General features: G+C 34.1%; 1 protein-coding gene and 2 long non-coding RNA genes across 3 annotated transcripts in view; 2 read left to right on the forward strand and 1 right to left on the reverse strand.

Annotated features, from left to right (window-relative positions):
- The first annotated feature begins 4,648 nt into the window (after window positions 1-4,648).
- MCMDC2 (minichromosome maintenance domain containing 2) lies at window positions 4,649-17,115 on the forward strand. Its single transcript, XM_026706123.2, has 12 exons — window positions 4,649-4,739; window positions 4,834-4,964; window positions 5,054-5,113; window positions 8,476-8,671; window positions 9,882-10,004; window positions 10,252-10,359; window positions 12,621-12,749; window positions 14,251-14,488; window positions 14,746-14,951; window positions 16,103-16,269; window positions 16,647-16,823; window positions 16,969-17,115. The coding sequence occupies exons 1-12, from the start codon at window positions 4,658-4,660 to the stop codon at window positions 17,113-17,115; spliced, it is 1,764 nt and encodes a 587-aa protein (XP_026561908.1). The 5' UTR covers window positions 4,649-4,657.
- Window positions 16,869-19,296, reverse strand: LOC148126398 (uncharacterized). Its single transcript, XR_015743228.1, has 2 exons — window positions 19,172-19,296; window positions 16,869-18,456 (listed from the first exon to the last, which is right to left on the reverse strand). It is a non-coding gene; the product is annotated as an uncharacterized LOC148126398 (long non-coding RNA).
- A 6,986-nt stretch (window positions 19,297-26,282) lies between these two features.
- The window catches only part of LOC148126399 (uncharacterized), a 32,351-nt gene continuing 31,720 nt past the window's right edge, over window positions 26,283-26,913 (forward strand). The window contains exon 1 of the long non-coding RNA XR_015743227.1: window positions 26,283-26,547. This is a non-coding gene — a long non-coding RNA (uncharacterized LOC148126399). The remainder of the gene's footprint in view (window positions 26,548-26,913) is intronic.

Genomic DNA, 26,913 nt, shown 5'->3' on the forward strand with positions numbered 1-26,913 from the left:
ATATTTGTTGACAACACATCTCACAATGACCATTTCTCCTCTTCTTGTAGAAGAAGCTAAGTGTCTTTCTCCCCAAGAAATAAAGATTTAAGTATCACTGTACAGCCATTTATAGAAGTGAAACTCCTACCTTCTATGTTGAAAGCTAATATATTACAATTAGATTATATTAAAATATTATTTCCTTGTTATCTGTATTCTAATTTCAATTTCTTTTTATTTGCTCCCAAATAATGTACTAATGTATAACTTGTTTATTTTTGGACATCCATGCCCATTTATCCCAGTATAATCAGTGATTTGAGGGTGAGAATGAGCTTCAAAACAGTTCATTTGTGAAATTTGAATAGAAAGTACTTTTTTCTTGGCTTTAACAGCCTCTGGTTGAATATAAATCAAATCTTTGCTTTATAAATTATTTTCACTTTAAAATATAAAGAAGTTTTTTTTGTTTAGTTGTCCCATTCAAAGTAAATGGATGAAGGTATTTGAGACAATCAACATAAATTGTAATATTGTTAGTGTTTATTTTTCCCACTAATAAATGGAATTAATATTGATTAAGAAAATGCAAGTAATCATATCTTAAAATACAAATTAAATATATATTTAAGATAATAAAAAGAAGGATGTGTTATTTCAGGAAATCTGATTTGAATAATGTTAAAAAAAATGGTAACCTGTGACGTAGTTTAACAAGAAGATATTATTCTTTTCTCTCTCTCTCTCTCTCTCTCTCTCTCTCTCTCTCTCTCTCTCTCTCTCTCTGTGTGTGTGTGTGTGTGTGTATATATACATATACATATATATATATATATATATATATATATATACATACACACATACACACATATACATATACTATTATTACACTGATTAACAGTCTGACTGTAGCAAACAAAATGCAGGTAATCCTCAAGTTGCAACCACAATTGAGCCCAAAATTTCTGTTAAGTAAGAAATGCATTAAGTGAGTTTTGCCCCATTTTATGACCTTGCCACAATTGTTAAATGAATATGACTTTCCCATTGACTTTGTTTGTCAGGTCACAAAAACTCACATGACTCTGGGACGCTGTGGCCGTCATAAATATAAGTCAATTTGTCTAGTGTCTGAATTTTAATCATGTGACCATGGGGCTAGATGTAAGTGTGAAAAATGGTCATAAGTCACTTTTTTCAGTGCTGTTGTAACTTTGAACAGTCACTAAACGAACTGTTGTGAGTTGAAGACTATCTGTGATGTATGGTATATACAAACAAAATCAAAATATACAATCCAAAGTCCACTTTTATCTTTACCATAGTATTTTTCATTGGAGTCCTAACTCTTAAAGAGTCCAGTAAGCTCATTTTAATCGATTATGTTCCTCATACAAGATCCAGTTTTCTCACACAAACCACATATCTAATGAAGTAGCTAGTCCGGTTCATAAAATCTTGGAGAATATAGATTATGTGGATTAATTCCAAATGTGTTACTGGCCTGGTTTGGGTAGCAGAATTTCCTTGATCATCCAACAGATTACCTGTACTGTGTGAGTATAATTTTGATCTTCCTGGATCACTCACCAATTATATGAAGTAAAGTTGTGAGTTGGGTGCCATCAGTATGCTCACACCATCAAAAATAGTATTCTGCTGGAATGACATCTATACTAGAGTTGGAGTATGATGCATTATTCTTCAGTGATCCTATTCCATACTCCAGAGTTGGCATGAGAATATGACTTCAGCAAACTTCTACTAAGCTACAATATCTCAAACGTATCAATTTTGCCAATCTTGTTTAATTTCTATATTAATCCACTGAGTGAATTAATAAAGGGACTTTGGGATTAGAGACTGCCTATATGCTAATGATACCTAGCCCTTTTTCCCCCTTGGCATTGTTTGCTCACCCAGCGCTTGCATGACCTGGTACCAGACTGCGGTGGTTGGGGACATCGGTTTTATGTCATTTTCTGAATTTGTTCCAGTGTCTCTCAAATATGGTATTCTAAACTAGGCCTAATGCTTATGATGGAGTCTAACCAAAACAGATCATCATTGGTTTAGAAACTGTTTGAATTGATACAGCCTAAAACTGCATTTGCCTTTTTTTGCAGTCACTCCCGACAATTCCTACTTGGTTTGTAATTGACTATTTTTTCTAAAATCCTATATTAAAAGGAGGGGGAGTATATTGAACACACGGTAATGCTTCAAAAACAATAGTTGTGAATAGGTAAAAGGCCAGTTAAACTAACAAACCGATAAGTGTTGAACATTTTACTATGAGCTGACTATATACATAAGGAATATTTGCTTTTTTCTCTAGGTTTGCTTATAATGTGGCATTACTGCAACAATAGCTAATCAATGTCAGTGATAAGCTCTGTTTCTCAGCCTGAGCAACTTTAAGCTGTGTGGACTTCAACTCCCAGAATTCCCCAGCCAGTATGCTGAAGTCCATCTAAGGTTGAGAAACCCTGTATTAACTGATCTGAGGTAAATCTTATGCTTGAATTTGTCAAAGCTGAAAATTTTGTCAAGAACAAGATTGCTGTACAGCACTGAGACTGGCAGTGGGATTACCAAGCACAGCAAGTTAGAAATCTAATGTTGGGCTTTGGTCCTTTTGAGGAAGAGAGGAAGGAGAGGAAGATTTGCTGCTGCCGAATGAAAGACGAATGAAGCAGCATTGCCAGTGGCAAAAATACATGAAAGAGAGGAGGGAAGCGGAAAGAAGGCTCAAGGAGGAGAAACAGGCATAAACCTTTAAGAGAAGATACAGAATGTTTATTAATTAAAGAGTTAACAGTTTGAACAACAATGTCCCATAATCCATGGCCCAAGAGAGATGGGAGGAATGGGGGGAGACGACATGTCAATATCATTCATTGGAATGATCATCTAAAGGGGGCTTCTGGGTCCATTTTCAAAATCCATTCAGCTTTTTCTGTCACATGTTACAGGATATTTTTAAAAGGGTGAAATTAAACAGATCACAGGAAGCAGTAAGAGTATTGCTTCCCTTACCCTACCCAAGAGTTTGGAGGTGTTTAATTTTTTTTTAATTAAGAGAATGAGTTGAGCTTAATTTTCAATTTACTTCATTTTAAACTTACCACTTTTGAGATCAATTTAGTTTTCAAAATACAAGCTGTTTCCAAATACAAGCTGGGAGAGGTGGGGTATTAATCCAATAACTACCTCCAGAATGATACATCCACATTGGGGCCCCAGGCCAGCTGTCAGAGTCAGGTCTTCAGGCCCTTATGGAAAGTCAGGAGGGAGGGTGCAGATTTCACATCAGGATATATGACGTTCCAAAGGCCAGGAGCTAGGAGAAAGGCTCTTTTCTGAACCCTGCCAGCCCAAATTCTGTTAGGCCTATTTGGCTTTCTCTGTTGGAAGCAAAATGTTGATAATGTGATCATGAAAATACTGTGACAGTCGTAAATATGGGGACCAGTTATAAGTACAAGGACTGGACTTTTTTCAGCACTCACAACTTTTAAACAGTTGCTATATGAATGGTCATGTTGTGGATTGAAAAAAGAAAACAAATTAAGGCTGAAGAAAGAATACAGGGATGGGAAAGCATCTACCTTATGATTGTTAGTAACTAAAGTTTCCTGCTGAGACCTTATTAATTCTAACATCTAAATCAACCTAATTGAAATTGGCATTTGGGATAGAAAAGTGATGTACGAAGGGTGACAACCTGTAGTTGGTGAAGTTATTGTCCTATTTAGATGCTTAATGTAGAAATAATATGTTTGTTAAAGCATCTGTAAATTATATTTCTGGGGAATAGGGGAAGAGTTAACCGAGTGATTTGGATCCATTATTGGTTTTATTATTTAAGAAAAAGTCAACCAAGTAGCTCAACTCAAAACCATCACCTAAGCTAAAGGACATTTTTAAGACTGATCATTAGATTTATATTAGTATAATGCAATGCTTTATATTTGAATGGGGGAAAGTGCTTTATAATCAGTTTTGATGAGAAAATTGAATTCCAAACATACTCCATTTGACATTAGAAACTTCATAAGGAATATTTTAATCAATTTCATTAGCATTCTAATCAAATTCATTAGCTTTTTCTACCTTCTGCATTTGCTTACAATACAATTTATACAAATTATATTTTAGCTTACAATACAATGCAATTTATATAAAAATATTTTATATGATGTAGTCTTTTCTTTCCAGCCAACATGTTTCATCTTGTCTCTGTTAAAAATATAGGATTTACATTCAATAATGTATTATTTGACTTAGATGTCTTAAGCTTTAATGTCTTAAATCTGTTTTAAAGATTGCAAATCTTTTCTAGAAATACTGTTTTACTTAAAAGCGTACAACTACATTAATATTTTTTCATATCCAGCATCTATTTGGGTTCTCATTTGTTGGTTTCATCACCATTATTATATAACTGTATTGGAAATATTATATACAATATTTAGCTTTCCAGTATTTCAATTTTCTTTAGTGTAGCAAGATGTCGTGTTTCATTATTCTAATAGTTTGCTAATTTCCTTTTTATTGCCCATTTAACCATCCCACAATTATATATTTTTATTCTTCACAGCAACATTCATTTGTAATCTAAGGATTGGATAGAGAAACAAGATTGAAGTAAATGAAGTTGGATCTTCTGAAAATGAAAGAAGCTGCTTTAATTTATCTTGACAAGAGTGGTGGTCTTCAGAAATTTGTTAATGACTGCAAATCATATTGTAATGGTATTTACCTAAAATTATTATTAAGTATTGAGAATTATTTAGCTAAAAACAGTAAATAGGAAATTTTAACATTTATTCATATCTGGCCTTACAGAATCTAGTCAAGCTTGTGCTGTTTTCCGGTTTCTTATATTGGTAAACCCATCTGATATTACTGAGTTGGATGCTACCCTTGGAAATTATATTTTGCATCAACCTGTGAAGGGTACTCAGATTTTTCAGTCAGTAAGGAATCTTTTACATTTTGATCAAATATTCTATGAGTATTTTGAACAATAATTTTCTTATAAATTGAACTGAGTTTTGAATTACAGGTATGTTTTACTGCAGTTAAAACATTGTCATTAATTCAACAAATAGAGACTGAAGCTCAGGTGAGTTTTCACCATTATTTCAGTCCTATTTTTTCTAAAATAGTGGCGATAGTTTGTATTTTAATTACATTATGCTAGTATATGACAAAAATAAATATTTGTTTTTGTTTTAATTACCTAGCTTTCTACCCTCCTATTTATTTTTTCTTATTCTTATTTCTTTTGCTGAAATATAATTCTTAAGGCAAAATGCATTTATTAATTAATTTATTTATTTATTTATTTAATTTATTTATGGTAATATTAGATACAGAAAAAAAAGAGAATTCATCCACATGCCTACAAACTTTCATTCACACAGTCTTGCTATGTAGTAACTTTTAACATTAATGGCAAAAGTAGCTTTCTATGTATCATCATCAGTCTTGTTCCCAGTCTATGATCAATACTGAAATACAGGATGTAATGGATATTTTGCCTACAAGTATATTTGTTTATATCTCAGAAATAAAATTACTAAAAAAAGATGTGGAACTAAACTGATCTGTAGAAGATTTTAAAGTTTGTACAAATTAACCTACATTTTATTTAATGTAAGTCAACTAAAATACTTAACTAGATGGGGCACTGTGGTAGATGACATGGGATTCATCTTGTTTTGCTGAAAAAAATGTGCTTGCATTAAAAAAAAGTTGGCATATAAAAATATACAGGATAATTTGACTTTTATGCTTGTGGGTGAATTTTTTTTAAAGAAATTTTATTTCGGTTTTCAAGAAAGCAAAAAAAAAATATATCTTTTTTTAGTGAACAGCTTGGTTGCAGGTTTTCAAATCTCCATATGGGTATAATCTCAATTACATATTCATCTTTTATCTTTCACATTCAATTTCATGTCTTATCACTACTTTAAATATTCTTTATTATTTTTCCCCTCAAATACTTCCCACAGGCTTATTTTATAACTCTCTCATTCATATCTAAATCTATTACATATCCTTTTCAAGGTTTTCATATTTTCAAAATAATTATACTTATACTTTTATCTGTCTTGTGTACAATTTCAATCCATATCCACATTTCAAATATTACAAAACAAGGTTTCCCCTATGGTTTCCAATTAAAGTATGTCACCTTCATGTACTTAATTCCCTTTTACATCCCATTAAAAATTCTACTTCTAAATTATCCCATTAAACAATTGTAATTCCCATCCCCTAATAGCTATATTATAACATAAATCCCTTTTTCATCAGATTCTGCATGGTACTTGCCCTTTAAATTACCTCTAAACAATTTTAAGTTTAAATTAAAAAAAAAAAGAATAAAAAAGAAGATAATTAATCAGTTCAAATTCATCCTTAAAAGAAGGAAAAACTGGTATTTCCCTTACAACCGATCTCATAGTTCATTTCAATCATATTTTATAAATCCTTAATATACATTGATATAATTCAATTGTATTTTACATATTTTTCTTTTTTATTTGATCTGTTATCAAGCATTCCATTAAGTAACAATCCCCATTTCATCTTCCATTTTAATTACATATATTTTCCTGTTTTCTACATAATTTCTTATTTCTAACATATTTATACAATCCCTTATCACCATGCAGAATCCTCTATTTGAGTTGTATTTTCAACCATTATCTCTGTGTCTATCAATCAAATTATTCCCTTTAATTCTTGTTCATTTCCCATATTTGTTTATTTCTTGATTGTTTTTTATAACTTCTTTACCTTTATTGTCTCCCTCTTCTACTTCAGTTTTTGTCCCCCTCCCTCTTTAATGCTTCCTTTTGTAATCCTCCCTTCTGCTCTTTCCTTATATTTTGTTTATTTCTCACACTGTTTTTTTCTGATTACCTCTTCTAATCTCCAATTTTTAAGTCCCTTTTTCCCCTTTTTGAGTTTCAAACCTCGTCTCAATATTTTTTTATTAAAGATGGCCTCTCCTTTATTCAAGTCTTCTTCTTCCTCTGAAGTTTTTCACTGATCCTCATAGTCCAAAGCTGCCATTTCCAGAAACTGCAGAGCAAAGCCAAACAATTTTCCTTGTAGTTGCAGTTGTTCCTTCATATTTTTAAATTCCATTTTCAGGTCCAAGTAAAGTTCTGCCATCTTTTAACACTTCCCAGTACTGTTAGACAATCAAATTCTATAAGATTGCTTCCCAGAATAAATTTCAATTGTATCCAGTAATAATCCAATGTTCAAAGTTTCCAAAATCATCAATCAATTTCAGAACAGTTTTTTCTTGCTTTTTTCTTTGTTACAAAGTTCCAAGCTCCACTTTCACTTTCCAGGGGCTCTTTTTGATTGTAGCAAAATTTCATTTACTTCGTTACTCTTTAAGTCTTTTAAAAGTTCACATTAATTTCTTTCAGCATCAGGTGGCACTCTTTAGTCCAAGTTCCACCTCCTTTTTCCCTTCCTCCACTTTTTCTTTTTGTCTGGCTTTTAAGTTTAAAAAGCTCCTTGTTTGCCTCTTGACACTATCTATATCAGTTTTAAGTTTGCCTATTTAGTGTCAGGATCATTTTCACTATTTTCTTCTTCTAACTTTTCTCTCAAAATTCAAAGCCACTTCCAGTTGTCAGATCTTCCCCCCTCCCCTCTTCTTTGCCACAGCTTTAAAAATCTTTTCCAAATAATTAAGTATTTTAGCTCCAGGGTACCTTGTATTCAGATGTTAATCCTGCTTAGCCCAGTCACCCAAGCTGTCCTCCTCCACTCCTGCATAATTCTTGTCCGGTCAGATCTTCCTCTTTGTGATGGCCATTTTGGCCACCACTGCATCCGCCTTCGGAGAGGAGTTTTATGCCTCGCCGAGGAGGGTGAATGCAGCTCCCCTCAATTCAGCTGGCATTCCACCCTTTCTCCGCCACCTCTACAGGGTGGCTTCAGCCCCAAATCAGGTAGATTGGGGCCCTCCAGTGGCAAGCAGACTGAAACTGTGGACAATCACAGATTTCAGTCTGTCACTGAGAGAGCCTAACCGGAAGCTCCGCTTGTGGGTGAATTTTATATTCAGTTAAAATTTGGAAATAGAATGGTTTGATCAGTTAATATTTTAAAACATTATCCTTTTTGCAAATGTCTTGTTAAATGTCTCTTGTGTTATGTAGATATAATCTTTCTGTGTCTGTGTTTCTGATTAATTTTTGGGAAAACAGACTTTATATTGTATAGTCTCATCTGCTCAGAATTTATGCCACTGTGCTAGACTTCTTGGGCATGTCTAATTGGCCATGGCTGGGAGTAGTGCAGTTATTTTATTATTTTCCTCCATTTTTATGTGAATTTGGCCACATCCATGCTTTAATTAATTAGCCTTGGCAATCCACACAACCTAAATGTGTTTCTTCTTTAACTGTGCTATTTGTAATCAACTCAATCATTTTTAATTCTCTCTTTTAGATGAACATAGTCCTGAAACTAACACATTTACCTTCCTTGCCCTGTTACATTCTCAGTCTTTGCAAATTTCCATTTGATTATACTACTCAGAGGTTTTATGTGGCAGAGGGAATAGTGATTGCAATGAGTATCATAACGAAGTATACACAGGGAGCAAAATTTGTTTGTTCTGAAGAGACATGTCAGTTTTCTGAAGGTATGTTAGCAAGCTTGAACTCAAATTCTTTCATTTTTAAGCCCAACTATAAAGCCTATAACTTTGTTTTGGATACTATATTTCATTGCCCATGATTCATATGTTAATCAAGGTTATTTTCCTACAGCATATAATAGACAACAGGAGGAAGCAGAAAAAATTATTTTCTTCAATATTCATCCTAACACAATTCCCCTTATTTAAAATAGATTCCAAATAATTTAAACTGTTACAAATTTTAACAAGTTCAGAATTATTTCTTATATCAAACAATCAGAACCAAGATGTTTTAAAAAGCTGCATGCATTTTGGGAAAAATGTTTAACTATGACATCAAAACATGTCTGTATTTCTACTGCATTGACCCACAATGTAAAATTCAATTAATTGTGTAGTTACAACTGTCCCCTGAAATAAACTTATTTTTGAAAGTTGAAAAAGTACTTTCTAATTTTGATTGGATTAAAAAATTGGAGCAGTGCTTGTTGTCCAATTTCTGCGGTCCTAATTTTTCATGGAGGGTGTCAATCACCTTTATGCTTATATAAAAAAGGTATATACACCTTTATAAATAATTTCTGAATTACTGGGGAGTCACAAGGAATGGGATACTAATTCCAATATAGTGCTGGCAATGAAAGTAATTGGGTATCTCGATTTGCAATTCTTGTATATGCATTTATCCATATGTCTCAGTAAAACTTTGGGCAAAGTAGGCACCCTAATAGCAGTCAGGTGTTGTTGAACTACACTTCCCAGGATACTTCATTTTTGGCCATGCTTATTAGGGATGCTGGTAATTATAATTCAGTAATGTCTAGAATGTCACAGATTGATTCCTCTGTCAATTGTATTGAGCATATCATTTTGTATATGACTTACATAATTCATTATACTGGGTTAGGTATATTCTAGTGAATTCCACATATAAAGTTCAAAAATTATAAAGTGCTTCCTGTTTCTACTAATCTAATTTTGATGGAGCATAAAACACATATTGTAGCCAAATGAGGCAACCGTATAAAGATACTATAATAGGGAACTATCTGGCTAGGGTTATAAAGTATATAAAAGGGATATTTTCAGCATGGTATGGAAATATTTTGTTAAAGTGCATAGATTCTGAGCAGTTTTCTGATAAAAAATATGAAAAATATTACCTGCTTCTGAATTTTTAGAAAACTGAATTCAATCTTTTATATGATTCTAGGGTTTCAGTATATAAGAGTACATACTGCTGGAGCTACAGAATCTGCAACGCTAAGAAATGATTTTGTATGCAGCTTATGTATGTCACCACTGAAAGAAGACAAGAAATATCGAGTACTTGGTGGTAAAAACTAAATAGCTTTGTTACCTGATACATTAAAGGGCTCCATATTACCGGTATATAAGGGGGATAGACAACATAGAGAAAAAGGAGGGCACACAGATGTGAACTAGGTTTAGAAAAGTACATGAATGGCAAAATAAATCATTGATTAAACTTTTTTAGGACCAATTCAGCAAATATTTATCTGAAACAAAAATTGTGTATTTTTATGTTTTTTTTAATATATATATATTTATTTATTTTTAAGATAAACAAGTGGTTGAAATGATTGACTCTAAAGCAGTTAGTGTGTTTCAGGGATTTTCTGGAAGTAAAACACATTTAAGATTTCAATCATTTACAGTGTTTCTAAGAGGTAAGGCACATGGTTATTTGTTGGCTTTAAGCATTTGCATTGTTTTTCAGGGCAAAGCCTTCTCAAAATATCCAGTAGAAAATACATACATACATAACAGGAATATTATATTTCCAAATATTTTACAAGTATATCAATTTATAATGCATCCAGTCCAAACACCCAAAGATTATCCTCTTTTTTTCTATCCATCTGTGCTATACTTATGCTCCTAAGTATGTCCCAACTCCTATACTTCCCACCCAGTCAACTCTTTCTTTGGATGAACTGATTTGAAATTCTGCTGTTATGATGGAAAGACTATAGCCTCTTGGCATCATTCCCTTTCAGAAAATTTTTTTAGACTATCCTTATTCTTTTCCAGAATTCTTCACATTTGCATGATAGGGTACAATTCATAGGTCAGAAATCTGAATTTAAATCCAGGAATTTCTTTTCAACAATTGGTTTCAACATTTTCAACAAGGTTATTTGTTAAATTCTTGGGAAAGATACTTCCTGCATCAATTATAATTATATACTTTAAAATTATTGTATGAATGAGAAGTGAGGCATAATTATATGTTTTACTTTTGAAAATATTCAACAAGGATTTGATTAGAATGGGGAAAGACATTCTACTTTCTTAGTGTATTTGTCTTGGAAATAAAATATAAATGTTATGATGTGATTATTTTAGATTTAATTTTTGTATCAGACATTAATGAAGAGGAAGTAATAAAAATAAAATCCAAGACTTCAATTAAATAAAGACAGCTACTTTAACTATTGCAGCAGTATCTTGTCTTGCTGAAATTTGACTTCTCTTTTCCATTTCTTATGACAAAATTGTTCTATGGTAATTAATATATTTTAATATTCTTTCTTAATTTAGCTATTTCTCCTTGCTATTTTTTGTTTTCATGATCCAGTTGCATATATTTTTCCTAACAAAATTTAATCCCCGATTTAACTATATATTTCTCTAATTATACAATCTCCCCTTAGCTAAATAATACAAACAAAACATTTAATTCCTGATCAGTGGTTGTGTTATTTATCTAAGAAGCAGGTTGTTCACAAACTTTAAAAAAAAAGTGAAAAGGATTATTTGTAAGCACACTACTAAACTGTCACATTACTTAGCATAGTAAAAGTCTATATTGCACAAAGCTGGAAAAAAAGCAATTTAATATTCTTGGCAGAATTTGTGATTAAATCACATCTGTTTTGACCTATTTTAATAATGTCTTCTATTAATTTTAAGGCCAAAAGCTTTAGCAAAAATCTTCTTCTCCTCTCTACCCTAGCTTGTATAAGCCACCAAGTTTAGAGCGGTAAATATTGAGCTATGACTCTCAATTACCTTGACAGAGTACTTTTTCTTGGCTGTTATTGTGTATTGTTTCTGCTGTTGAATTGGCAGAAAAGGTAACATAAATTATACTGCCCCAACTGAATTTTAACTGTGCTTTAGCAATGATACCAAAATATGGTGGTGTGCTTGGAGAGTTCCTGCAGAAAAATCTCAGCACAGCAACGGATGTATTCTTGTGCTTTCTTTCCCATCCCAGTTACCAATTACTTTTTGTAACATATAACAGAGTAGGGATGGGAGACTAACAACAAACATATAGGCATTTTCTTGGGCTGCAAGAAAAATGGATAATTAGCTTCTGCAGAATACATCTGTAAGCCAGATATTTCTGGAGGGTGGGGGAATGGTACCATCTGCTGGCAGACCAAGTGTTGTACACAAACTGTACACACACAAACTGAACCTGTCAGTTGGAAAGGTATGAGGGTTGGGATTATAGAAGAATGGAAGAAATCAGTTATGGGAGATGAGTTGTCCTAAAATCCAGTTGATAGGACTATTATATGCAAGATATAGGAACTCTGCAGCACAAGCCAAACTGAATGTAGAAGTCTATGCTTGGTGAGAGGCCAGGAGACTGACAGTCCTATTTTTAAAAAATTAGATGTTACCGTATTACAATAATTGTTAGCATTCCAAGATATCAATATTCCTATTCAAAACAAATAAAAATTGAAAACAAATTGAAGTCACATGTCTACTGTCTCATTACTCAAGCCAAAATGCTATATAAGTCAGTACCTAATTACTAGATGGAGGGATGAGTGTTCAAAAAAATGGTCAAAAAGACTCACTAGAGTCTTGTCCTGAACTCATTATTGCCACCCTCATCAAGACTTGAAATATATCTATCAGTATTCAACCCAATAGAAAATCCTCACCTGCCTATTTGTATTTTTCCCAGATGAATTATCCAATGAAATGAAAATGGGAAATCAATATAAAATTATAGGAATTCCAATCTGTATGCAAAGCTACTTACAAGCCACAATTTGTCTTGAAGCTAACAGCGTATATCCTTCTAATTCTCCAGGTAGGACAAGAGGCCAGTGAAAATAGACAACAAAATATACTAGTTCCGATAATAGGAGACTGAAATGCAACTGTCTCTTTCTTTTCATCCCAATCTTCTTCTACTTAAGCAGTTTTCAAATGTGATCTAGGGATTTCTGAAGGTCCCTGGTTCCGTTTCAGGGGGAACGTAAAACACCCACACCCACACCCACATATATGTATAATATTAAAATGTCTATTTTAATTAATATAGTAAATACTGACAGATATAACCCACCTATTTGGGGTTTATAAACATTTTTAAGGCAGGTACTGAAAAGAAAATGGGAATCACTGTTTAATATATTTCCTGTGGAAAAAAAAGTATTAATTTTCAGCACATTCAATCTCTATATAAGAGAGATAGGGAGAGTAATTCCTGGTGAGCTCAGGAGCCAAAAGTTCCTGAGAAAGAATAACAATGTAGAGAAAGAAGGCCAAGCATGACTTCTAGAATTCTTTTAATCTCTTTAGTAATAACTCTCCTCTGGGTCAGCTAAGTGACATTGATTTCATGGCACATCACCCATCCATCCTGGATCATGTAGGCAGCAGGAGAGAAGGGCTATGCAATGGGAACAGTTGGCAACATTCTGAGACATTGCTCAACTGTTGCCTTTCCAGTAGTGATGCATTGGGATTTTTTACTCTGCACACCCAGAGCAGAATGGGACAACTTGTCACAGTCAACTTGCTGCAGCCAACTCACCATAGCCAACTTGACGCGGGACAACTCACCTTGGAACAATTTAACAATTCAATTTAATTATTTAAAATAAATATTTTAATTTTTGTTATTCACATTTCATTTTCTCCACCTTTTGCATCCTTTAATGATTCTATTGCACCATTTCTTCGATCTTAGTGTAATTCTTGTTCTTTGGCAAGTTGGTCACAGCAAATTGTCAGACCCCAGTCCCCCACGGTCTGATCTATTTTTAAACTTGGCTTTTTCTTTTGTCAACTTTTTGCCTACATAAAATTTGATCCCATTCTGTTCAGTTTACTTGTTGCAAAATTAATTTTCATTGGATTGGAAAGAATAAAATAACTAAACAACATTAATATTGATCTCTTCTTGTTTTGTACTGGAAGAAATATTGTTAACATGAATTTTAATTTCAGAACCAAGTATTCCTATTCCTATCTTCAAAAACAAATAGACAATTATACTGAAATCTTTTTCTGCTCTAATTTGGTTGTCAGCTAATTAATATTCATCTTGTATTCCCTGAAATTGAAATCTCTCAGGTCCACTCCTATTTTCTTACTAGAATTCATCTCCCTTTTGTGAACTAGAATTTTGGAACCTAATATTCCTTTAGCGTTATTTGTTCATATTGTTTCCTGATGTACTCATAATGAATTGAATTCAGAGTTGTGTTCTGCTGGTAGCAGCAGTTTCACTTATATCTTACCTTTACCAACATCTGAATTTCATCCTTATAGATGTTAAGGTTTCTATTTTGTTTTTTTTTCAGGGCCTTCTTGTATCAGTGAAAAATTTCAGTACCTGCTGTCTTTGACTTCAAATTCATGTTGGAAATTTACAGCACTTCTGGCTGATAGCTTTGCTTCAAAAGTTCTTCCATCTGGCATTTATAATATTTTGAAATTGTCCATAATGTTGAGCTTAGTACAGACTATTGATGGAGATGACAAAACAACAGACTACTTAGATCTTCTGGTAATAACAAATGATTCTCTTACACTGGAGAGGTAATTATTTTTTTTCTTATGGAGAGGTTATTAGCTTTCCCTAGTAGTGCTCCCTCTCTCCCTCTCACACACACACCTGTGCTGTTTTATTGTATCATCAATAACTGATGTTGCTATAATCTGAATTATGCATATAACCCCCTTTTCTATATATTTATTCAACTGAAATTCATTGCCAAATATCTTTATATTTCCATTTATTTATCAGAAATACTACAAATTCATTAGTGAATTATCTATTTTCCCTAATCATCTAGAATTATGAATTACAGTATATGTCTTGTGCCTCGAGGCGTTCGGCACTTTCCATCTGGTGAAATTTTTCCAATTGTATCAAAAGATAAACATGGGACTGGAAGTGCTATTATTCAGGCTGGTAGTGCTTTAATGGCTAAAAATGGAATATGCTTCATTGGAGAGCTAACTTCATATAAGAAAGAGAAACTTGAACAACTACAAGCAGGTATGGCAATTAGCAACTATTTGTAAGACCAAGGGTAACTTTAAATATTTTTGCTAGATTGCCTTACAGCTTTGAAATCCCAGAGAAATTATTTTAATCACTACAGATATTTCTATACCAGTCAATTTTGGTACTGTGCAATCAATATTTTTCTATTACAAAGCTGTATGTAAAATTTCCTTAGGAATATAATGCTGTATGTTCATTCCACTATATACTGGTTGAGGTGCAAGAATGGACATACACGTAAGTCTTCACAGAGCTAAGAATGCCTCCTTGCAGCACTCTTAAAAATATGGCAATCTGGTACCTGACATCTTCAGATACTAGGTTGCCTGTGTATCCTGGAAGCAATATTGGCAATGCCCTATATAAAACATGCAAAACATCTCAAAACTCGTCACCGAAATCTCACAATCTAATTTTTGTGAGATTTCAGACTTGAGAACGTGTCTGGGTTTTCATGTTGGATTATGATAGCACTTAAAACTGCTACTACATGTCTGGTTGACAAAATCACCAGGTTATGAGGCATAGTTCTTTCACATTATTTGTTTTTATTTTAAAATTTCTTGTATGAAGGGTACAGGCATATTGTGATTTTTGTATTGTGCTATATCCTAATTTGAGATTATTGCAAAATGAAATACATTGGTGTAAGAGAAAAATGTCATACTCCATTGCCTGGTACATAAATATACATATAAAACTACGCATATAATAGTTCAAAATGGAGCCTAAACTAAACTTGTTTTCTCTAGATTCTGGCAGTTCCAGCAGACCTGGGCTATGATGATTTTCATTTGTAGAGATTGCTATTTTTGCTACCAAAATAATTCCATAAATATCTGTTGAATTATCAGAAACAGAATGGGAAATACCTAATTTCTTTAACAGAAGCCCTCCATTCAAAGCTGGTTCGTTTAGTAAATAGAATGAATTTTTCTATTCAAGTCTGGATCCAACCCATGTAACCCTTTTGGGTGAGTCTTTTGAGAGAGGAGCAATATAGAAAGAACATTTCTAAAATTGGGAAATATGAAATTCATATCCAAGTACCTTTGAAAGCAATGATTTAACACATAGGGTGAAGTAAGTTATATAAACCACCATATTTTAAGCAGCATTTTTCTTCTTGCTGTTTTGATTAGTACTAGAGAGCAGAACAATTACTAAATTCATTCCAGGAAAGAAATATGGAGAAATTATTGATCAGAAAGTTATTTTTCCAGTTCAAACAAGTTTCTGGTCATTTATTGATGTGGATTCATCTTCAAAAAAGCATATACAACTGGATAATACTGTAATTGGGCAGTTGGTGAGTCTATACTTAAAACAGTAATTTTACAATATTGATTAAGAACAGTAATACCTTTTAGAAAAGCACTATGGATAAAATGCCAATTTAGCAATGCATTTTCTAAAATGTGTTAATTTTTTCCCAGTCAAGAAACATTTTCATCATTCTATAACACCTGGTATCACCCAAATACTATAAACAAATTAAATAAAAAACCATGTTATAACAGCATAAATAATATTCAAGAAATTATTGCCATAACAAATATAAGTGCATCAAGTAATATTCTGAAAGTTCCTTTCCGAAAAACATTAAATCTTGCATTTTTAGAATCTTTATTTTTAAATATTTTTAAAATGTTAAAGTTTTATTCTAAATTACTTTTTTCAAATTAGGACTTAAGCTTGATTTCAGCTACTCTTGTAGATGCATTTGGACTTTTGATATACTGCAATGAAGCATCATGTTGTCAGTCTCCATTTCCTGTTACAAATTTCATTTTTAAAAAATCTATTAATTCAGAAGAGATTTATTCTATCACTCAACAATTCCAAACCCAAGATTATGAGGAAGTAAGTAGAAATTATACTGTTAGAAATTATAACAAAAAAGAAACGTTTTAATTAAAACATTTTATTAAAATATTAATATTTAATTATTAATTATGCATTAAATATGAGCATTTTTCATAAAACATAATTTATACTGTCATTTCAGTTTCTTGCTTTTTCAAAGAATCTGCATGTAGAATTATGTCCAGAATCAGAAAGGTTAATTCATGGCTACTATCTAGCAAGTCGAAGAGTCAGAACACAGCTCATGAATGGACCTAATCTCTCAGCAACTTCACTAAAAATCTTGTAAGTTGATACCTGCTAATTAAATATTGGGCATTTTGGCTTTAAGTTGGACTAAGATGAAATGGAGATGTACTAACTAGCAACTCCTGATCTCATTAAACATGTATCCACAAATGTGCTTCAGGTTGCATAGAAATGTTTATGCTTTCTCTATCCAGATATTAGTCCAAACATTAAAGCAGTGCTGTTTAGAACATGTATCAACGGTGTGTCTAGTTTGTACAACTGTGTTGTCCCATGCACTAGTCAAAGGAAGATTTGTCCACTTCTGAGGATACACATATTCAATGTCTTCTCAGATAGCATTGTTAGCTGTTTATCCCTAGTGGCTGTTCAGATTCTGCTCAGCAAGTTTTCAAGTCCAAGCAAATGAGCTGTTTTCACTGCAAGACATTCTGGTAGTGATCAGAGTAGACTCCTGGATTTTTCCTATCCATAATTTTCTAACAGGATCAAGGTTTCCATAAAGTGCCACTAGACAGACATATTAATCCTTATTTATCGGTTTATTTGTTCAGCAATTGGTTTTGTGTGTGTGAATGAAATAGTGGCTATACATATTATGTACATGTTGGAATCAAAAGCAGGATTTTCAGTGATAAAATCAGTCATCTGAAATGTTGTACAATGGATTTAAAAGTTTTATTTTTGTTTGTAGGATTTCGCTGTCTAAAGCGCATGCCAAGCTGAGTCTAAGGACAAAAGTACTTGAACAAGATGTTTTAATTGCAGTATTATTATTTGAATCATCTCTTACTTTAAAATATGGTAAAAAGCCAAGCAATTGCTCATAAGTCCAAATAAGATCGCATTAAGATGTTTAACAGGAGACCTTATACATAGTTGAACACACAAGACCAAAGATGCCAAATGGCAGGCAGTACTACTCATGACATTTCTTTTCTTTCCTCTTATCAATAGGCTGAAATAATGTTATTGAAAAGTAATAGTAGGAGATATTTTACTATTTGCCTTCTAGTAGCATAAGTTTCTATTTTCAGAATTGATTCAACATAGCTTGTTACGTATGGGGTATTTTTGGAGGTTGGTTTGGAAAATTTAAGACTGTTCTGCTACTGCTGAACTATTAACAATCTTTCTGGTTCAACTTTATGAAACCTGTAATACTTCAGCATCTGAATAGCTATTGAGCCCCTATTTTCTTGAGGTAGAAAATAAATGTTTATATTATTCTTAAGTATAGTTATATAAGTAATAGCTTTCAAAATTAGTGACATAGGAAATTGAGCAAATGCAAAAATTTGAATCATCAAGCATTAAGGTAACTTTTATTCAGTAGTTATAATAAATTTCTTTTCCAGGTACTATGTAATCCATATTGCAGCTTTTTAAATAAGGTTTCTTTAAGGCAGTGGTCAGGGAACAGGGGTAAATTACCCCAAATGGGGTAAAAGTGAAAATCTGGGGTAATGAGGAGGTTGCGCTGGCCAATGGCGGAACTATCGGCATAGCAGCAGTTATTAAAACACCCTTGAGGCAAATTTATCCTCCACCCCACCCTTGTTTCCTGGGTCGGAAATGACTCCAGGCTAGATTCTGCAAGAGCCGCGCCGCCCGCTTTTTAGGGAAGGCGAGCTTCTGGCATAGGGCAGAGCATTTTGGGAAAAGGGACGCTTTCCTCCGGCTGCATGACCGCACGCTCGCGCGCAGTTTGTGTCACCGTGGCTCCCAAATATCATCCTCCCTTCCCGCTTCCTCGCCCCCAGGCCCTGCCTGCCTGCCAACTAGCCAGCCAGCCCGGCTCCCCTCCCGAAGCCTCTCATCACTGCCAGGCACACAGGAAGCGAAGAGGCACCTGCAACTGCCGCCTTGGCCCCGAGAAAATTCCCAGAAGCCCTCGGGAAGCCTGGTGACATTTCATTCCCTGGAGCGAGCTATCCCGCCTTCTTCCCAGCCGCGGGCGGGGAGGGCACCTCCTCCCGCCTCGACCTCCAAATTATGTGTCAGCAGCCTGAGGTGGCCGGGAGGGGAGAGGCCGGGAGGGGTAACGCTCTGCGTTTATAAATTTTTTGGGGGTAAGAGGTAAAAAGTTCCCTGACCCCTGCTTTAAGGCATGATTTGGAACTTTTTTTTCTGATGAAAAACATTCCCTGGGGGATAATCCAAAACCAAGAGGGGATGTCACCACTGTTCTCTCCCTGGTATCTTCTCTTCCAAGCAACAGGTTGCAGATCAGATTTCTTGGGACCTTATTAGCAGTCTGAATTGCTCTTCTACATATAGAGTTTGATATTAGGGTGGAGAACGTATGTAATTTTAAATATAAATGGAAAGGCATTTTTCCAAAAGGCTAATTTTTAATTATATTTCATATATGAAAGAATATTTAACTCTAGTAACTTTTCAAGTAACAAATTTATAATTTGCTTTTACAAATTTATGCTCAAAAACAAATTCCTAGACAAGCTTGTGATTTTATAATTTTAATTAATTTAAAGATTAATTCATTTTCTTTACACAGGTGCTTCTGTATTTTGTGTGGCTCCTAATGCACTTTTTCCATTTGAACTCAATTCTGAGAACTCCCTGAATCAAAGGGATATTTACTTGATGGAGTGCCACCAGCAACTGAAACAGTTTGTTGCTACATATGGGCCTGTGACACATGTTCTCAGCAGTGAGATTTAGCAATACACAATATCGAATCCAATTCTCAGGAAAATTAATTCATTCATCTAGCCTAACTTTGGCCTTTCAAGTTATGTTACAGAATACATTAATGCTGTAATGACTCAATTAATGCTGTAATGTTTCAAATATAACCTTTTTTTAAAAAAAATCTTGCATTTCAGCTTAAGTTAACATTCTATTCTTGCAGTACAGTAGTAGTTTTTCCCCCTATATCTCATTAGATTTTTCTTATTCTGAATGTTATAGCAAGCATAGGAAAATAGATATTTATTTTAGTTATTACTGAAATTGCATTCAAATTTTTCACATTGGATTTTATTCTCACCCCCCAAAAATCAGAATTGCGTTCCATAATATAAAACAAGAAATGAAATTTAATGGAATTCAAAAATATACAGGCTGGTATTCAATCTCCCACATGGTATAAATAAATGGCAATTCATCGGTAAAGACTTTAATTTGATCCAGTGCTCACTAAGGCGTACAATAACATTAAAAACAAAGATTATACATATACACAAGTCAACCATGGTTGTGAGATTGGATTTTACAAAGATATAGGGAAACAGTTTATCGATCATGGCAGGTCTGCTTTTCTCGCCTAATCTTCATGCAGAAACAAGAAAACAAGCTAACTGAAAAAAAGTTACTCTTTCCCGGAAATCTGATAAACAAATATGATGAAAAATATCCTTAGGAAAATGCTGAAGTGTTGTTTTGTCCTATATAGATTTTTTAATTTAGAACTACATCATCAAACTAAAGTATTTGTTTAAAGCTAATTTCATATTGGTAAACAATCGCTCTTCCATTTGTCTTGTCCTGCAAAGAAATAGGGAGATTAGTATATCACATTAAACAGCAGCAAATTGCATTTATATTAAGGTAACATATTAAATAAAAGGAGTTCATTCAAAGTTTCATTTTTGTTTTCAAATCAGCAAATCTTTAGAATTTTCAATACAGATCTCAAATGACATGAATGTTTTCATTAAACTAAAATTAAAAAACACATTTAAGTTCAATTTTGTAATAAACATATTTTGAAAACATAATTTCAATCATTTTGATGACCATCATTTAGCATTCAAGATGCAATAACTCTAGTCATCTAAATAGTTCATTCAATTTAACTTTTAATCAGATTTGCATTTTTTACAAAAATACCCACCCAAATTCTTACATTCTTGTGAAATTTGCAATCATTTCAAACTGATAAGTAGTGTTTAAATATAGAATTCTCAAATTCTGAACAGCAGTTCATGACTACTTGGGGAAATATACTAATTAAATCACTTCAGAAAGACATTTTAATATATAGTATTTAAATTTTCTAAGCAAATACTTTACATGGTATAATTAAAGCTTTATTGGCACCTCAGAATTGGAAATACACATCACACATTCAGATGGGTAAACGGCAAAAGGAAATCATCATTGTGCCAGTGATAAAATATATATCCAATTAATAAAAACGTGTATCAAGTTTTTTCCATTTTAGTACTGATTTGCAAATATTTTTATTTATCTCAAAGGGTAAAAAAATAAACAAGCAAGCATTCATGTAACTTAAATCTTCTAGAAATAAGTATTCATCTTTCCAAATGCAGTTTTATTAATCCATATCACAATTCTTACTCTCTGTATAATAAGAGCAATACTCACCGTTTAATATGGGATTCAGTGAGGCATACGGATTGCTCCCCAAAAGAAAGAAAGAAATTAAACAATTAAACAATATACTATTTTTAATTTAATACAATGGAAGCATTTAGGATTTTTTAAATTTTGCATTTATGAATAAAGGTATTTTATTGCTTCTAATTGCTTGGTATGCAAGTATGTAGGAGATCTCATTCTACCTTGTTTCCCTGAAAATAAGACCCTGTCTTATAATTTTTGCCACAAAAAGGAACCAGGTCTTATTTTGGGGGGAAGTCATCCACTAACTAACCTTACTTGCACGTGTTGCCCCCGGCCTCCTTTTTGCTGTCAGAGACCTTCAGGAACTTCTTCTGCAGCCGGCAAGGCTTTCCTGAAGGCCTTTACAGCAGACAACAGAGCTCTGGATCATCCAGAGCTTTATCAGCTACACAGGCCTTCAGGAAAGCCTTGCCAGCCTTGCTGGTTGCCGAAGAAATGGGCTGCAAGGCCTGGCTACAACTGTCCAAAGGTAAGTAGTAGGAAAGCTCCACACACCCCCATCCCCACCCCAGCTTAATTTTTACCTGTACACTCTAGTGTGGGCAGCATCTTAATTAAGGCTTATTTTGGAAGTAGGGTTTATATTGGGCACACATGTAAAAAAAATCAAGCTACGACTTACTTTCAGGGCAAGTTGTATTTTCAGAGAAACAGGGTATCTATACTATCCTTAAAAAAACAAACACAAAGCACAGCTCAAACACTGGATCATCTCCTTGAATGTACTTTAAATCTTTTCTTCTCAAAAGAATACATAACATTACTCTCTAAATTTACTATTCCTAGGTTGCCACTTCATAAGGGAGTTCATATGTACCTATGGTATCAACTACTATTATTACTGAAATAAAATACAAAAAGAGTACAAAGGTTGGATAGTTACAAAGAGAAACCTAGAATGATAACTGTGTAAAATATGTTTAAGATATCAATATGACAAAAAAGAAATGGTTTGGCCAATGGACAGGAATATATGATCTGATGAAGCAGCTAATGTCTCTGAAATAGTCATGAGCTGGCTACACTGTACAATGAACTTACTAAAACTTCAACAACCCTCACCTGAATGCCCCAAGACTTTAAAACACCCAAAATGCCCAAAGAGGGTGCTGGCAAATGATATAGCTCAGTTGCAAAGACAATAATTGAAAATAACTTGCATAGTACGTTGAAATAGTTATAAAATTCTGCAAAGGCCTTTATTCTACAATGGACTGATTGGGCTGCTGCTGTTCCAAAACGTATGGGGAAACTATGAAGGAAGAATTAAATCCAGAGTTAAACTATTTTATTCATGCACTATTCTAATGAATGAATCTTCTTATTGTTACTCTTGTTTAATAAGAATGAAATAAAGGTTAAAGATTACAATTTCCACTCTTTGGGACTCCAGCTATCTGAACTAGTAAAATATTCCCTACAGACTTATTTCAGGCTGAGAGCGAAGTACACTTTTCTCCCCTAAAACCATCAAAGTCTCAATAAAATGGTATTTCTAGGCTTAAATTTACTGTTACAGAGTGAAGAGGTCAGAGGTCATGGCTTCAAGATGACTCTCTAGGTAATCCCTGCACTGACAAAGAAGCAATTAATCATTAGAACAGGGACATCTTAGCTGATGCGACTGATTTATGAAGACATCAACTGCAGTAATGATCACTACTTGCACAATTCACAATTCATCATTATTCAGACAGCTTGGCAGGGTGGAAATAACTCAAAATAATCAATACTCAAAGTATATTTTCCCTAGTTTCTTTAAAACTTTAATTGAAAGCCACCAAATCCTAGAAAATATACAAAAATAGAACAAGGAATTAGCAATTTTATACACAACTAAAAGACAAATGCATTAAACTATCTATTACACCTACACATGCTTCAAAAATGAAATTTATTGTCTGTTTCAGGGGTTGTAAAACTTTAATGTATTTTATGTCCAACCAAAAAACCCTCAGTTCTATGTATTATAATGGGCACTTTTTTGAAAATGACTTTTTATTCTTATTATAGGCATTATTTTATTGTTTATCATATATTATGAATTTTATGAAACTCTGCTGCACTTTACAATACATCACACAATATCTCATGCACAGCAAACACTTTATTTCTTGTTCTGAGGAAAATAAAAGTAATAGTGGAAAAGTTTTGTTACATTTAGACTCCTGTCATTTTTCTGCCTTAAGCAAAAACACTATTGTCCAATTTTTTTAAAAAAATAGAAAGCTCAAGATAAACACAATACTTCAAGTAAGGGTAGTCCTCATTTACTGACCACAATTAAGATTAACTTAAGTGACAGCTCTAAGCAGAGCTGTCACTAAACAAAATGGTGACTGTGCTTATGATTTTTCTTTCTGCTTACTACTTTGCAAAAGTCATAAATGTGAGAATGTGAGTGCCATCGTAACAAGCTACAATGGAACTATGAATGGTTCCTAAATGAGGGCTATCTATATAGCATGATAGACAAATAAAAACTCCTGAGAATACTATGGACACCCAAGAAAACAATCTGATATATCATTGAACTAATCAACCCACAGTTCTCAGTCAAGGCACAAATGACCAAGCGCAAAGTATCTTTCTGCCGACATATTATGAGAAGACCTAGCAGAAGAGAAGAGGACAAGCAGCAGCAAGATGCATAAGTCTTACCATGGCAATGAATGCACCATTAGGAGACTTGAAAGAACAAGTTAAGAGACAGATTGTCATAGAGAAAATCTATGTGATCAGTAGTAGTTGAAAATAATTTGATGGCACATAATCGTCTTCATAGCATGATAGCAGGTCTTGGTCAAGAAACATGGACAAAATAAATTCCTAGGAAGAACTAAATAAGTTGAATATGATTTTAAGAGGATAGCAATGAAACAAGAAGTGTTACAGTTATTTTAAGCTTCTAAAAGGGAAGCTCTATTCTGTAGTCTTTTTCTGCACTAAGCAGATGGAAAACAATAGCCCCAGGCTGTCTTGAAATCAGTCAACTTAGAAGCTACCACCAGTCTTGTTCCCTAGTGAATGTCTATTTTAATAACAACTAAAATGTCTTTTCTGCTTCTTAGCTATTAGAGTTATGTAAATCTTTCAATGGGTTGATTCACCACACACAGAAATGCAACATGCAGAATGCTTGAAAAGCATTCTTATACAATAAACCTAAAAGATGTATCAGCTTTAACAATTTCAAAAACTGCCCTATAAAAATATTCCTGTGCATTCCAAATCAATTCTGAAGAATCTGTAATTTTTTCTAGTTTTTATAAATTTTAGTTTGGAGAAACAAGTTATGCACTAAAAGTAATTACAAGGAGTGTAAGAAGTATGCCTAAAACATTTTTTAAAAGTATGATTATCTTATTTGTATAGATATATTTCAAAATATCCTTTTGTCTACCAAAATATATTTGGAAAATGTTTACTATGTTTCACAACTTAGCACAACTAGAAAAAATTTTATTGATATAGTGTGAATTTTCAGGTTCAGTTTTATAAGGTTTTAAAAAAATATTGTGTAGTGCTCCAAAATTTTGTTGGATTAAATAAATTTCACCTTAAAGTGTTTTTATATGCTCACTTAAGATTAGATAACTATTTTTCTTAGATTCTTCTAAGCTGCAATTAAATTATTGCATTTGCTGTCCTTGAATTTATTATCACGGTTTGACATGAGAAACTGATCTGTAGTCCCTTAAAGTGGAAGATTTCATAGCTACCGACTAGCCCAATCTCAGTCACTGCACCAACCTCGAAGGGTAAATTTTTATTTAAGGAGCAGTTGCTTCATCCCCAATCATTTTTCCATTCTATACCAGTAGCGCATCACAACCAAGTAGATTCAGCTCAGCAAATCCAATCTTCCCGGCCATTTTATTAGACAGAAAGTACAATTCAGCAAAATTAGTTAATAGTCCAGTAAGGAGCTTATAATGTAAACTACATAAAAGAAGTTTTGAGATTCTGCAGGCAGTAATGGCAGAAGTAAATGTAGAAAAGCGATCAAAGCTTAAACTCTATTCATATTAGGCGTCTCCCTAGGGCAGCTTTGTGAGTTTAAGGGCAAATTATTAAAATGAGCACCAAGCCCTCAATTTTCTAAACCTTGGCCGACAAACTAATTCAGTGCCAATGCCAACCCATAAAAAGCGGCATGGCTCCTCCTTACACACCAGTCTCCTAAAGAGATGAGTTGGTCTCTGACTAGACCGAGGGGGGAAGCTTAGCCCCTCCGCCGAGATGGACAAAATGGCGCAAAGCACGGTCTATTTTTAACAAGGAGTTCTCTGGTTTCTTGAGGGGGGTGCCATCGTCTTTCTTTTTCCGTTCGACCACCCACATCAGACCGAGAGGCTCCGAAAAATCTCTTGCCTAAGACCCTTTTCCTGGCGTACCAACCGTTTGAGGAAAATCCGAAGCAATGATGTCTCTGCCAAACGTCTACCACTCACAGCCCTCGGTACCGTCCGCTAGAAGGTGCCCACTCGTCGGAGTCTAATCTTTGTTTCATCACACTTTTCGGGTCAGAAGAACGAAGGAGCCCAGCGAATCCGCGGACGAACCTGGCAAGGCGAGGCCTATCCGATCGTGCTGGAAGGCGCTCAATCGCAGCCGAGTCTAAACGAATCGCGCGCGCGCGCGCACACACGCGCCCCGGGGCTCTTCGCCACGCGGAGAAACAACACGCCAACCCTCGCGACGAGCGGGAGCCACAACGGGGGGGGCCTCCTTTTTTTGAGGGCCACGTGATCAGGGGGTTGGCCTCCGTGGGCCGAATATTTTTTTTCCGTTATCTACACAGCACCGACGTTTAATGAAAACTAGTCAGGACTAGTTTACAAACTACAAATAAAATGGGATACTTTCGGATACTTCTTTTAAGCTGCTTTTAACGAACAAGCCGACCTCTCGCTTCTCAGTTTCCTTTCGTGAAAGCGGCGCGACCTCTCGCGGTATAGGATCGGCCCTAAAAAATATACAGGCTCGCGATGCATTGTGGAAAACGTAGTTCCAGAGGCGGCCATACCTGGCCGTCTTTGGGCTCGTAAAGGTAGCCAAGCTGGAACTCCACGAGGGGGTAGGCGATACTGGCTTCCCCATTAACTTTGCTTGTCACATGACCCCGGGACACTGCAGCCCTCATAAATAGAGGCCAATTGTCAAGTGCCCAAATATTTTATCAGGTTAATCATGAGAATGATTCAATTGTTTTGAGTGTAAAAAATTGTTAGAATTTTTTCAGTGCCATTGTAAACTTTGAACGGTCACTAAACAGATAGCTTTAAGTCAGCATATTTGCTGCCCCACTTGCCAATCTCTAACCTGCCACTTCCTCAACTTCCAATTACTACTGGTTGCTTGTTACTAGGATGATGGATGACAAAGTATCTTCAAGTTACTTAGAAGGTGGGTGAATGAAGAGAAATACTATTTTAACACTATC

This window comes from Pseudonaja textilis, chromosome 3, assembly GCF_049901715.1.
Source record: "Pseudonaja textilis isolate UNSWEBS1 chromosome 3, rPseTex1.2, whole genome shotgun sequence".
NCBI classification, from domain to species: domain Eukaryota; kingdom Metazoa; phylum Chordata; class Lepidosauria; order Squamata; family Elapidae; genus Pseudonaja; species Pseudonaja textilis.

Excerpts from the sequence above, each read along its gene's own strand:
- MCMDC2 (XM_026706123.2), top strand. The coding sequence starts at position 4,658 with ATGAAAGAAGCTGCTTTAATTTATCTTGACAAGAGTGGTGGTCTTCAG. Across the intron at positions 4,740-4,833 it reads CTGCAAATCATATTGTAATG|AATCTAGTCAAGCTTGTGCT; the intron begins GTATTTACCTAA and ends CTGGCCTTACAG. Across the intron at positions 14,952-16,102 it reads ACTTGAACAACTACAAGCAG|TACTAGAGAGCAGAACAATT; the intron begins GTATGGCAATTA and ends TGTTTTGATTAG.